The sequence below is a fragment of the Bombina bombina genome, chromosome 6 (assembly GCF_027579735.1).
Source record: "Bombina bombina isolate aBomBom1 chromosome 6, aBomBom1.pri, whole genome shotgun sequence".
Taxonomy (NCBI): domain Eukaryota; kingdom Metazoa; phylum Chordata; class Amphibia; order Anura; family Bombinatoridae; genus Bombina; species Bombina bombina.
Genome location: NC_069504.1, coordinates 733,485,830 through 733,500,122, shown reverse-complemented (window position 1 = coordinate 733,500,122; position 14,293 = coordinate 733,485,830). Strand labels below are relative to the sequence as shown.

The 14,293-nt window shown below is 40.9% G+C and overlaps 1 protein-coding gene across 1 annotated transcript in view; it reads right to left on the bottom strand.

Annotated features, from left to right (window-relative positions):
• Window positions 1-1,329: 1,329 nt before the first annotated feature.
• The window catches only part of XPO7 (exportin 7), a 449,809-nt gene continuing 436,845 nt past the window's right edge, over window positions 1,330-14,293 (bottom strand). Inside the window, exon 28 of the mRNA XM_053717951.1 lies at window positions 1,330-2,079. Coding sequence (XP_053573926.1) covers window positions 1,986-2,079 — 94 coding nt within the window. The 3' untranslated portion in view covers window positions 1,330-1,985. The remainder of the gene's footprint in view (window positions 2,080-14,293) is intronic.

The window sequence follows — 14,293 nt, the reverse complement described above, 5'->3', positions numbered from 1 at the left end:
GAACCTGCAACCCATGGGTTACCACAGATCTCTGTAACAGTGCATTAGCACAATGATATCATTATATCCAAAATGTACTGTTTATTGTCACTTTAAACCAACAGAGGACAATTTAATAAAAATTCCAAAAAAGTGCACAAATGTGTTTGTAATACCCACAGGCTATGTGAATAGGTAGATGTTTCACTGCTGGGCTTTGGAAGGTACATTGTCTACTTACTAGTATCCTCTACCATGTGCTACAGCAGTCAGTAAAAGGGCCCATCTAATGAAGTTCACACTATAGACTAGGGGAGTGGCAGATAAATCCACATCTCACCTTAGTAGACTGACATTTCCCAGAAGGAAATTTTCACTTTGTGGCTGAACTGTCCTATCCCTCTGTCCATGATGCAATTTTTAGGTGGATAATGGGTCTCGGATTGGTAACAGAACCCCTCTCAACAACATAAAGAGTCAGGAGCACTGCAGAATTCACCTTCTCTTTCTGGAAGCAAAAAATTAACTGAGTGCCATAGGGGATTACTGGATATATGGCGTTAAACAAAGGTGTGGAATGTAAGGGTGTTTTCACCTTCTGCTAATGGACAGGAATTATCATCCACATGTGATGTTCTTGTGGACCATCTTATGAAAGAAAACGTATACATATTATACCCTGAAATCTTAACTCTGACAGTTGTATGCATGTGAACTACAAGAGCCCGCTAGTGCCTAACAACTCACAACTATGATACTGCGGATCCTTTATGTTCCTTTTCACTGAACTGCAATACAATGCAGTGAATCAATTACCATTGAGCTACACACATAGCTTTCCAATAAATATTAATATTGAGCCTGCATTACTCCAGAGCTCGTATGTACAATGCAGTATCAACTGTTTCATTCCTACTGGTCCTTTCATCATATTTATAAAATAAGCATATCTTGAACTACTATTTGAACCATGAGCATAATTATTCCTGAAGAAATGGTCACTCCCTTATCACAAGGGAGTGATCTTTGACATTGGCTTGTTTGAATTAACAAGATTAATACTTCCTGGCTGATCTCAACACTATTATATTAAAAAGCATTGACATACAACAGCATTCAGGTACAGCACTAAAACAAGTGGCAAGCTAGACCAAAGCTGTAGGTGAGCAGGAGTATGAGGTTGTTTCCTGATAAACAATTTGTTAGAAGTTTCTGCCTAATCCCAAGTGGAAGGCTTAGTATAAACAGAAGTGCCTAGAATTATCTATCACTTTACGTGCTGTCAAAAAGAACTTGATAGAAAGGTAGCACCATATTAAAGACCTGTCCTCTTCAAATAAATTCAAGTAGTTTTAAGATGTCAGCCTCACTTTAATAACAGCAGTGGGTCTACATTTTCTTAAATGTCATATTACAACTACTGGTGTCCCAGTACATTTAAATGTATTATATAAATATATATATATATGTAGAAAAATTCATGTAAACAACCTAATCCCCAAGACCAGAGGGGAGTCAATTTGGTCTCTGAATATTCAGAATAACCCAAAATAAGAGAAAAAAATGGACTGCATTCCTCAGTAAAGGATTATTTATTACAAAATGTCCTTGCAGAATCAGTTTCACCCTTTCAGTGCAGTCTCCACAGATCATTACTCCAACATAGCAATAGTCTGCCAGTCCTTCGTACATCCACGCTGATGGGGAAAGGGTGTTGTGGGGCAGTTGATATTACTGGGCACTCAAAATAACACATACATACATATATATATATATATTTGTAATTTTCAATAGGGGCTCAGTCCATGTGAACAGGTGAGTTTCCTTTTATTTGTCCGTAAGCCCCCTACCCACCTCCATGTTGTAAGGGGAGAAGGGGGAATCCAGGCATCATTTTTTCTCCATTTGTAGAAATAATTCAAAATATTACCAAAAAAATGTGCAGGATTTTGTACAAGGGCTAAGAGATGGTGGGGAGAGGAGATGGTTGGTATTGAAGGGAGAGGTCAGCTCATCATTTCATTACTGTTGGGACCGCAGGATGAGTTTTTCATGGAGTCATTGACTTCTCTTCGGAAGGCTGATAGATTTTGTGTAAATCTGTAAAAAGAAGAAACGATTAAGGAATAAGATCAACAAAAATGGATCACACAACTATATACATTAGCCTCTAATAACAAATATAAATCTCTTCTCACCACATTGTAAAACTAATTTAATACTTACTAGTTAATCCCTTCTCACTTGTAGTAGAACCATATAATTATATATAAATATTGCCTTTGACTACTTATAGGTAGCATTGCCTCCCAGGAGCCTGAGAGGGCAGATCCACAAAAAAAATCTTTCCATTTACCCCTTTACGTACGGTTGCTTGGCTGTTTGTGAACTAATAGGAGAAGGTGACTAGAAAGAAAACTGATCCATGGGTAAATATTAAAAAACAAATAACTCTACTGTGAGTGTAGAGAAATTAATGTATCATTAAAAAAATCTTCACTCACACTCCCCTAGAATCATAGAAGTATTGATGGATCAGTACTAAAGTGGGATCATATACCTGCCTATGTCCAAGGAAGGATAGCCAGTAAGACCATCCCACAAAATGCTGCTTGCTTTGATGCAAGTATATTAAACTGATATGCAATTAGGAAAAGGTGGCAGCCTAGATTAACTGTTCCACAGGCTCAAGACACTGTAATCACCCTAGTGGAACGATGAGCCCAAATCTTCAAGCAGGGGTGGTCATCTATTGAGCGTAGGTCGACTTTTTTGTGATTTTTTTCAGTGTGGTCTAGTTATGCAGTGCTATGCACACATAACTGATCTTAGATCAAAATTCGTAATTAAGGCCACTGTAGTGATGCAGAATATATTTGGGCAGAACACACTTTTACAAGTTCATAGTATCACCACAGGTTGTGGGGGGAATGGTAAATCATACAACAGACTTGTGAATCTTGTAGATTCAAATTTACCTTTTGGCTAAACCTGCCTTAAAAAGAATGTAAACCCTTAATTGTCGATATGAAATAGCACTATTTACACATGTGAATAAAATGGTTTAGTTTAATTTTAAAGCTAATTGCAAGTACATATCAGTGTGCAGCTGGGTGTTAGGATTTATTGCTTACTGGCTTATAAGTCAAAGTCCTGCTCACAAGAGTAAAAATAAACAAATCAAAATAAAATGCTATTTTAGAGAAAACCCTCACACTGTGGGCCTGATGATCAAAGACTCGCTGGCATGGAGCGTAATCACGCAAAATCAGCTATCAAGGGTAAAATTGTACTGAAGAAATCTGAAGAAATCTTTTTTTTGATTATTGCGCCAAAAGTGGACAGCTTTAGCCCATTGGGCCCTATGCATCATAATAGAAACACATCTTATAATATGACTTAGCTGTATGTTTACTGGCCTTAGATAAACTACAAATGAATTTATAAAACAAAATAGGATTTTTTTTTTTGACTAACCAAGCATTAGTGCAAACACATTAAGGTCTTAGCAATGGAATGGACCAAGACACAGAACATTGTGTAGCCAATAATTTGGATCTGCCAGAATTGCTCGGTTTGTTCTGTTTGTAAGTTAAATAGACAAAGGACATACATCTGAACCACTAAAGAGTTCTAACTGCACCTACAGTGAACACATGATGATAGCTACTTCTGATAGTTTTATTTTTGACTGAAAACATTAAACCCTGAAATCACCTTGAGATTTCTGCAGATATGGTCTTAAAACTGTACAAACAGAACTACATCAAACCAAACACCATCATCCTTTTGAGTTCCTTTCATATGGAATATATAGGTGCTTGCAATCCTGGAGTACTTCCATGGGCCCATTTTCATTATATATCCATTATCACTATAATAAACCACAAATATAAGGAATACACAACACGGTTCCCAGTGTATTATCTGAAACAGGACTGGACCATCAGGATATGCATGAAGAATAAAAGAAAGTAATGACAGGTGGGAAAAATTCAGAAAGCTGGATGACCCCAATACTATTAATACTCCCCCTACTACTAACCTAATACTATTCCGACTGATGTTGAGACAGCCAGTCAGGCACTGAATGTTGGATTTTAGTTATACAGGTTGTCCAATTAAGCCTTAACCCAACATAAGGAGCTTGAAGACTAGGGGAAGCTCGGACATTATAATCTCTTTTACTAGATCTATTGAAGCATGCAGTTGTGCGATTTCTGTGCCTCTGTCATTGACTCAAATTCAATTAGAATTGTATGTTCCGTTAACGTTGAATTCTACAATGTAAGATTTGTGATAACATTTGTACATCAGGGGACTGGCAGAAAATATGCATCTCTATTGTGGAGGCCTTGTGACATTTTCACACTGGGAAAAGTTTTTTACTTCCGGTCTGAAAACTCCTGTGGCACTCTGAGGCAGAAAACATAATTTATGTAAGAACTTATCTGATAAATTCCTTTCTTTCATATTGGCAAGAGTCCATGAGCTAGTGACGTATGGGATATACAATCCTACCAGGAGGGGCAAAGTTTCCCAAACCTCAAAATGCCTATAAAATACACCCCTCACCACACCCACAATTCAGTTTAACGAATAGCCAAATAGTGGGGTGATAAAGAAAGGAGTAAAAAGCATCAAAAAAAGCAATTTGGAAATAATTGTGCTCTATACAAAAATCATAACCACCAGAAAAAGAGTGGGTCTCCTCTTGCCAATATGAAAGAAATGAATTTATCAGGTAAGTTTTTACATGAAAGAAAACATAATTTATGTAATTGGCAAGATTACATGAGCTAGTGATGAATGGGATAGAAATACCCAAGATGTGTAAGTCCACAGAAGAGTCACTAGAGAGGGAGGGATAAAATAAAAAACATAATTTATGCTTACCTGATAAATTCCTTTCTTCTGTTGTGTGATCAGTCCACGGGTCATCATTACTTCTGGGATATTATCTGCTCCCCTACAGGAAGTGCAAGAGGATTCACCCAGCAGAGTTGCTATATAGCTCCTCCCCTCTACGTCACCTCCAGTCATTCGACCAAAGACCAACGAGAAAGGAGAAACCAAGGGTGTAGTGGTGACTGAATTATAATTTAAAAAATATGTACCTGCCTTAAAAAACAGGGCGGGCCGTGGACTGATCACACAACAGAAGAAAGGAATTTATCAGGTAAGCATAAATTATGTTTTCTTCTGTTATGTGTGATCAGTCCACGGGTCATCATTACTTCTGGGATACCAATACCAAAGCAAAAGTACACGGATGACGGGAGGGATAGGCAGGCTCATTATACAGAAGGAACCACTGCCTGAAGAACCTTTCTCCCAAAAATAGCCTCCGAAGAAGCAAAAGTGTCAAATTTGTAAAATTTGGAAAAAGTATGAAGCGAAGACCAAGTTGCAGCCTTGCAAATCTGTTCAACAGAGGCCTCATTCTTAAAGGCCCAAGTGGAAGCCACAGCTCTAGTGGAATGAGCTGTAATTCTTTCAGGAGGCTGCTGTCCAGCAGTCTCATAGGCTAAACGTATTATGCTACGAAGCCAAAAAGAGAGAGAGGTAGCAGAAGCTTTTTGACCTCTCCTCTGTCCAGAATAAACGACAAACAGGGAAGAAGTTTGGCGAAAATCTTTAGTTGCCTGCAAATAGAACTTGAGGGCACGAACTACATCCAGATTGTGTAGAAGACGTTCCTTCTTTGAAGAAGGATTTGGACACAAGGATGGAACAACAATCTCTTGATTGATATTCCTGTTAGTGACTACCTTAGGTAAGAACCCAGGTTTAGTACGCAGAACTACCTTGTCTGAGTGAAAGATCAGATAAGGAGAATCACAATGTAGGGCTGATAACGCAGAGACTCTTCGAGCCGAGGAAATAGCCATTAAAAAGAGAACTTTCCAAGATAACAATTTTATATCAATGGAATGAAGGGGTTCAAACGGAACACCCTGTAAAACGTTAAGAACTAAGTTTAAACTCCATGGCGGAGCAACAGCTTTAAACACAGGCTTGATCCTAGCTAAAGCCTGACAAAAGGCCTGGATGTCTGAATTTTCTGACAGACGCCTGTGTAACAAGATGGACAGAGCTGAGATCTGTCCCTTTAATGAGCTAGCCGATAAACCCTTTTCTAAACCTTCTTGTAGAAAAGACAATATCCTAGGAATCCTAACCTTACTCCAGGAGTAATCTTTGGATTCACACCAGTATAGGTATTTACGCCATATTTTATGGTAAATCTTTCTGGTAACAGGCTTCCTAGCCTGTATCAGGGTATCAATAACCGACTCAGAAAAACCACGTTTTGATAAAATCAAGCGTTCAATTTCCAAGCAGTCAGCTTCAGAGAAGTTAGACTTTGATGTTTGAATGGACCCTGAATCAGAAGGTCCTGTCTTAGAGGTAGAGACCAAGGCGGACAGGATGACATGTCCACTAGATCTGCATACCAAGTCCTGCGCGGCCATGCAGGCGCAATTAGAATCACTGATGCTCTCTCCTGTTTGATTTTGGCAATCAATCGAGGAAGCAGTGGGAAGGGTGGAAACACATAAGCCATCCTGAAGTTCCAAGGTGCTGTCAAAGCATCTATCAGAACCGCTCCCGGATCCCTGGATCTGGATCCGTAGCGAGGAAGTTTGGCGTTCTGGCGAGACGCCATGAGATCTATCTCTGGTTTGCCCCAACGTTGAAGTATTTGGGCAAAGACCTCCGGATGAAGTTCCCACTCCCCCGGATGAAGAGTCTGGCGACTCAAGAAATCCGCCTCCCAGTTCTCCACTCCCGGGATGTGGATTGCTGACAGGTGGCAAGAGTGAGACTCTGCCCAGCGAATTATCTTTGATACTTCTATCATTGCTAGGGAGCTTCTTGTCCCTCCTTGATGGTTGATGTAAGCTACAGTCGTGATGTTGTCCGACTGAAACCTGATGAACCCCCGAGTCTTTAACTGGGGCCAAGCTAGAAGGGCATTGAGAACTGCTCTCAATTCCAGAATGTTTATTGGCAGGAGACTTTCCTCCTGACTCCATTGTCCCTGAGCCTTCAGAGAATTCCAGACAGCGCCCCAACCTAGAAGGCTGGCGTCTGTTGTTACAATTGTCCAGTCCGGCCTGCTGAACGGCATCCCCCTGGACAGATGTGGCCGAGAAAGCCACCATAGAAGAGAGTTTCTGGTCTCTTGATCCAGATTCAGAGTGGGGGACAAATCTGAGTAATCCCCATTCCACTGACTCAGCATGCACAATTGCAGCGGTCTGAGATGTAGGCGTGCAAAGGGAACTATGTCCATTGCTGCTACCATTAAGCCGATCACCTCCATGCATTGAGCTACTGACGGGAGTTGAATGGAATGAAGGACACGGCATGCATTTAGAAGCTTTGTTAATCTGTCTTCTGTCAGATAAATCTTCATTTCTACAGAATCTATAAGAGTCCCCAAGAATGGAACTCTTGTGAGAGGAAAGAGAGAACTCTTCTTTTCGTTCACTTTCCATCCATGCGACCTTAGAAATGCCAGAACTAACTCTGTATGAGACTTGGCAGTTTGAAAGCTTGAAGCTTGTATCAGAATGTCGTCTAGGTACGGAGCTACCGAAATTCCTCGCGGTCTTAGTACCGCCAGAAGGGCACCCAGAACCTTTGTAAAGATTCTTGGAGCCGTAGCCAAACCGAATGGAAGGGCTACAAACTGGTAATGCCTGTTTAAGAAGGCAAACCTTAGATACCGGTAATGATCCTTGTGAATCGGTATGTGAAGGTAAGCATCCTTTAAATCCACTGTGGTCATGTACTGACCCTCTTGGATCATGGGTAAGATTGTCCGAATAGTTTCCATTTTGAACGATGGAACTCTTAGGAATTTGTTTAGGATCTTTAAATCCAAGATTGGCCTGAAAGTTCCCTCTTTTTTGGGAACCACAAACAGGTTTGAGTAAAACCCTTGTCCTTGTTCCGACCGCGGAACCGGATGGATCACTCCCATTAATAATAGATCTTGTACACAGCGTAGAAACGCGTCCTTCTTTATTTGGTTTGTTGACAACCTTGACAGATGAAATCTCCCTCTTGGGGGAGAGAATTTGAAGTCTAGAAGGTATCCCTGAGATATGATCTCTAGCGCCCAGGGATCCTGGACATCTCTTGCCCAAGCCTGGGCGAAGAGAGAGAGTCTGCCCCCCACTAGATCCGGTCCCGGATCGGGGGCCCTCGGTTCATGCTGTCTTTGGGGCAGCAGCAGGTTTACTGGTCTGCTTGCCCTTGTTCCAGGACTGGTTAGGCTTCCAGCCTTGTCTGTAACGAGCAACAGCTCCTCCCTGTTTTGGTGCAGTGGAAGTTGGCGCTGCTCCTGCTTTGAAATTCCGAAAGGGACGAAAATTAGACTGTCTAGCCTTAGCTTTGGCTTTGTCTTGAGGTAGAGCGTGGCCCTTACCTCCTGTAATGTCAGCAATAATTTCTTTCAAACCGGGCCCAAATAAAGTTTGCCCCTTGAAAGGTATATTAAGTAATTTGGACTTAGAAGTTACATCAGCCGACCAGGATTTTAGCCACAGCGCCCTGCGTGCCTGAATGGCGAATCCTGAATTCTTAGCCGTAAGTTTGGTTAAATGTACTACGGCCTCCGAAATGAATGAATTAGCTAGTTTAAGGACTCTAAGCCTGTCCGTAATGTCGTCCAGCGTAGCTGAACTAAGGTTCTCTTCCAGAGACTCCATCCAAAATGCTGCCGCAGCCGTGATCGGCGCGATGCATGCAAGGGGTTGTAATATAAAACCTTGTTGAACAAACATTTTCTTAAGGTAACCCTCTAATTTTTTATCCATAGGATCTGAAAAGGCACAGCTATCCTCCACCGGGATAGTGGTACGCTTAGCTAAAGTAGAAACTGCTCCCTCCACCTTAGGGACCGTTTGCCATAAGTCCCGTGTGGTGGCGTCTATTGGAAACATCTTTCTAAATATTGGAGGGGGTGAGAACGGCACACCGGGTCTATCCCACTCCTTATTAACAATTTCAGTTAATCTCTAAGGTATAGGAAAAACGTCAGTACTCGCCGGTACCGCAAAGTATTTATCCAACCTACACATTTTCTCTGGTATTGCAACAGCGTTACAATCGTTGAGAGCTGCTAAGACCTCCCCTAGTAATACACGGAGGTTTTCCAATTTAAATTTAAAATTTGAAATATCTGAATCCAATCTGTTTGGATCAGAACCGTCACCCACAGAATGAAGCTCTCCGTCCTCATGCTCTGCAAGCTGTGACGCAGTATCAGACATGGCCCTAGAATTATCAGCGCACTCTGTTCTCACCCCAGAGTGATCACGCTTGCCTCTTAGTTCTGGTAATTTAGCCAAAACTTCGGTCATAACAGTAGCCATATCTTGTAATGTTATCTGTAATGGCTGCCCAGATGTACTAGGCGCCATAATATCACGCACCTCCCGGGCGGGAGATGCAGGTACTGACACGTGAGGCGAGTTAGTCGGCATAACTCTCCCCTCGCTATTTGGTGAAATTTGTTCAATTTGTACAGATTGGCTTTTATTTAAGGTAGCATCAATACAGTTAGTACATAAATTTCTATTGGGCTCCACCTTGGCATTGGAACAAATGACACAGGTATCTTCCTCTGAATCAGACATGTTTAACACACTGGCAATAAACATGCAACTCGGTTACAATGTTATTTAATAAAAACGTACTGTGCCTCAAGAAGCACTAAACGATTAAATGACAGATGAAATAATGAACTGAAAAACAGTTATAGCATCACTCTTAACAACAACACAACTTTTTAGCAAAGGTTTGTTCCCATTAGTAAAATAACACTAATTAAATTTTAAACATAAAAATTACAGAGCAACGTTTTAAATCACAGTCACTATATAAGTCTCACAGCTCTGCTGAGAGAATCTACTTCCCTTCAAAGAAGTTTGAAGACCCCTGAGTTCTGTTAGAGATGAACCGGATCATGCAGAAAAACTGACTGGAAATTTTTGATGCGTAGCAAAGAGCGCCAAAAACGGCCCCTCCCATTCACACACAGCAGTGAGAGAGAAACGAAACTGTCATAATTAACACAAGCAAACTGCCAAGTGGAAAAATAATGCCCAAATACTTATTCACTCAGTACCTCATTAATGCAAACGATTCTACATTCCAGCAAAAACGTTTAACATGAAAAATACCTAATAAAAGGTTTAATGTACTTTTACAGAGTAATTCCGGTGAAATACCATCCCCAGAATACTAAAGTGTAGAGTATACATACATGTTCATTATAACGGTATGGCAGGATTTTTTCATCAATTCCATTCAGAAAATAAAAACTGCTACATACCTCAATGCAGATTCAACTGCCCGCTGTCCCCTGATCTGAAGTTTTTACCTCCCTCAGATGGCCGAGAAACAGCAATATGATCTTAACTACTCCGGTTAAAATCATAAGAAAAACTCTGGTAGATTCTTCTTCAAACTCTGCCAGAGGGGTAATAACACGCTCCGGTGCTATTGTAAAATAACAAACTTTTGATTGAAGTTCTAAAAACTAAGTATAATCACCATAGTCCTCTCACACCTCCTATCTAGTCTTTGGGTGCAAGAGAATGACTGGAGGTGACGTAGAGGGGAGGAGCTATATAGCAACTCTGCTGGGTGAATCCTCTTGCACTTCCTGTAGGGGAGCAGATAATATCCCAGAAGTAATGATGACCCGTGGACTGATCACACATAACAGAAGAAACAGCCATTTTCCGCTGAAAAAATTAAATCCACAAAATTTTTATTTTTTTTCCATAAATTTAAAGAAAAAAAAACTTAAAACATAAGCAGAAGAATCAAACTAAAACAGCTGCCTGAAGAAATTTTCTACCAAAAACTGCTTCAGAAGAAGCAAATACATAAAAATGATAACATTTTGTAAATGTATGCAAAGAAGATTAAGTTGATGCTTTGCAAATCTGATCAACTGAAGCTTCATTCTTAAAATCCCAAGAAGTGGAGACTGAACTAGTAGAATGAGCTGTGATCCTCTGAGGCGGGTACTGTCCCGCCTCCAAATAAGCTTTATGAATCAAATGCTTTAACCAAGATGCCAAAGAAATGGCAGAAGCTTTCTGACCTTTTCTAGAACCAGAGAAGACAACAAATAGTCTAGAAGTCTTCTTGAAATCTTTAGTAGCTTCAACATAATATTCCAAAGAATGTAAAGATCTTTCAAGAGTATTCTTGGGATTAGGACACAAGGAATGAACTACAAATTTCCCTACTAATGTTGTTAGAATTCACAACCTTAGAAAGAAATTTAAACAAAGTCCGCAAAATAGCCTTATCCTGATGAAAAATCAGAAAAGGAGACTCACAAGAGAGAGCAGACAATTCGGAAACTCTTCTAGCTAAAGAGATAGCCAAAAGAAACAACATGTTCCAAGAAAGTAGTTTAATATACAAAGAATGCATAGGCTCAAAAGGAGGAGCCTGCAAAGTCTTCAAACCCAAATTAAGACTCCAAGGAGGAGAGACTGATTTAATAACAGGCTTGATACAAACCAAAGCCTGAACAAAACATTGAATATCAGGAAGCTTAGCAATCTTTCTATGAAATAAGACAGAAAGAGTAGAGATTTGTCCCTTCAAAGTACTTGCAGACAAACCTTTATCCAAACCATCCTGAAGAAAATGTTAAATTCTAGGAATTCTAAAAGAACACCATGAAATATAGGTCTTCCAAACTCGATAATAAATCTTCCTTGAAACAGACTTACGAGCCTGTAGCATAGTATTAATCACTGAGTAAGAGAAACCTCTATGACTAAGCACTAAGCGTTCAGTTTCCATACCTTCAAATTTAACAATTTGAGATCCTGATGGAAAAACATCCCATGAGACATAAGGTCTAATCTTAAAGGAAGTGGCCAAGGCTGGCAACTGGACATCTGGACAAGATCCGCATACCAAAACCTGTGAGGCCACGCTGGTGCTATCAGAAACGCATACGAATGTTCCATAATGATCTTGGAGATCACTCTTGGAAGAAGAACTAGAGGTGGAAAGATATAAGCAGGTTGGTAAAACCAAGGAACTGCTAGAGCATCCACCATCTCCGCCTGAGGATCCCTGGACCTGGACAGGTACCTGAGAAGTTTCTTGTTTAGATGAGACCCTACATCTGTATAATCTGACAAAATACATCTGGATGGAGAGACCACTTGCCCGGATGTAAGGTCTGACGGCTGAGATAATATGCTTCCCAATTGTCTACACCTGGGATATACACCGCAGAAATTAGAGAAGAGCTGGATTCCGCTCAAGAAAGTATCCGAGATACTTCTTTATAGCTAGGGGACTGCGAGTCCCACCCTGATGATTGACATATGCCACAGTTGTGATATTGTCCGTCTGAAAACAAATGAATGGTTCTCTCTTTAACAGAGGCCAAACCTGAAGAGCCCTGAAAATAGCACGGAATTCTAAAATATTGATTGGTAACCTCGCCTCTTGAGGTTTCCAAACATCTTGTGCTGTCAGAAATCTCCAGACAGCTCCCCAACCTGAAAGACTTGCATCTGTTGTGATCACAGTCCAGGTAAGATGAACACCTAACCACCAAGTCAGAAAGAGTTGAATGTTGGGATTTAAGTATATCAATTGTGATATCCGAGTATAATCCCTGCACCCTTGATTCAGCATACAAAGCTGTAGAGGTCTCATATGAAAACGAGCAAAGGGGATCGCGTCCGATGCTGCAGTCATGAGACCTAAAACTTCCATGCACATAGCCACTGAAGGGAATGATTGAGACTGAAGGTTTCAACAAGCTGAAACCAATTTCATTAGTCTCTTGTCTGTTAAAGACAGAGTCATGGACACTGAATCTATCTGGAAACCTAAAAAGGTGACCCTTGTCTGAGGAATCAAGAAACTCTTTGGTAAATTGATCCTCCAACCATGTCTTTGAAGAAACAACACTAGTTGATTTGTGTGAGATTCGGCTAAATATAAAGACTGAGCTAGTACCAAGATATCGTCCAAATAAGGAAACACCGCAATACCCTGTTCTCTGATTACAGATAGAAGGGCACCGAGAACCTTCGAAAAGATCCTTGAAGCTGTTGCTAGGCCAAATGGAAGAGCGACAAATTGGTAATGCTCGTCTAGAAAAGAGAATCTCAGAAACCGATAGTGGTCTGGATGAATCAGAATGTGAAGATACAGTGGGGCAAAAAAGTATTTGGTCAGCCACCAATTGTGCAAGTTCTCCCACTTAAGAAGATGAGAGAGGCCTGTAATTTTCATCATAGGTATACCTCAACTATGAGAGACAAAATGTGGAAACAAATCCAGACAATCACATTGTCTGATTTGGAAAGAATTTATTTGCATATTATGGTAGAAAATAAGTATTTGGTCACCTACAAACAAGCAAGATTTCTGGTTATCACAGACCTGTATCTTCTTCTTTAAGAGACTCCTCTGTCCTCCACTCATTACCTGTATTAATGGCACCTGTTTGAACTTGTTATCAGTATAAAAGACACCTGTCCACAACCTCAAACAGTCACACTCCAAACTCCACTATGGTGAAGACCAAAGAGCTGTCGAAGGGCACCAGCAACAAAATTGTAGACCTGCACCAGGCTGGGAAGACTGAATCTGCAATAGGCAAGCAGCTTGGTGTGAAGAAATCAACTGTGGGAGCAATAATTAGAAAATGGAAGACATACAAGACCACTGATAATCTCCCTCGATCTGGGGCTCCACGCAAGATCTCACCCGTGGGGTCAAAATGATCACAAGAACAGTGAGCAAACATCCCAGAACCACAGAGGGGGACCTAGTGAATGACCTGCAGAGAGCTGGGACTAACGTAACAAAGGCTACCATCAGTAACACACTACGCCGCCAGGGACTCAGATCCTGCAGTGCCAGACGTGTCCCCCTGCTTAAGCCAGTACATGTCCGGGCCCGTCTGAAGTATGCTAGAGAGCATTTGGATGATCAAGAAGCGGATTGGCAGACTGTCATATGGTCAGATGAAACCAAAGTAGAACTGTTTGGTAGAAACACAACTCGTCGTGTTTGGAGGAGAGAGAATGCTGAGTTGCAACCAAAGAACACCATACCTACTGTGAAGCATGGGGGTGGCAACATCATGCTTTGGGGCTGTTTCTCTGCAAAGGGAACAGGACGACTGATCCGTGTACATGAAAGAATGAATGGGGCCATGTATCGTGAGATTTTGAGTGCAAACCTCCTTCCATCAGCAAGGGCATTGAAGATGAAACGTGGCTGTGTCTTTCAGCAT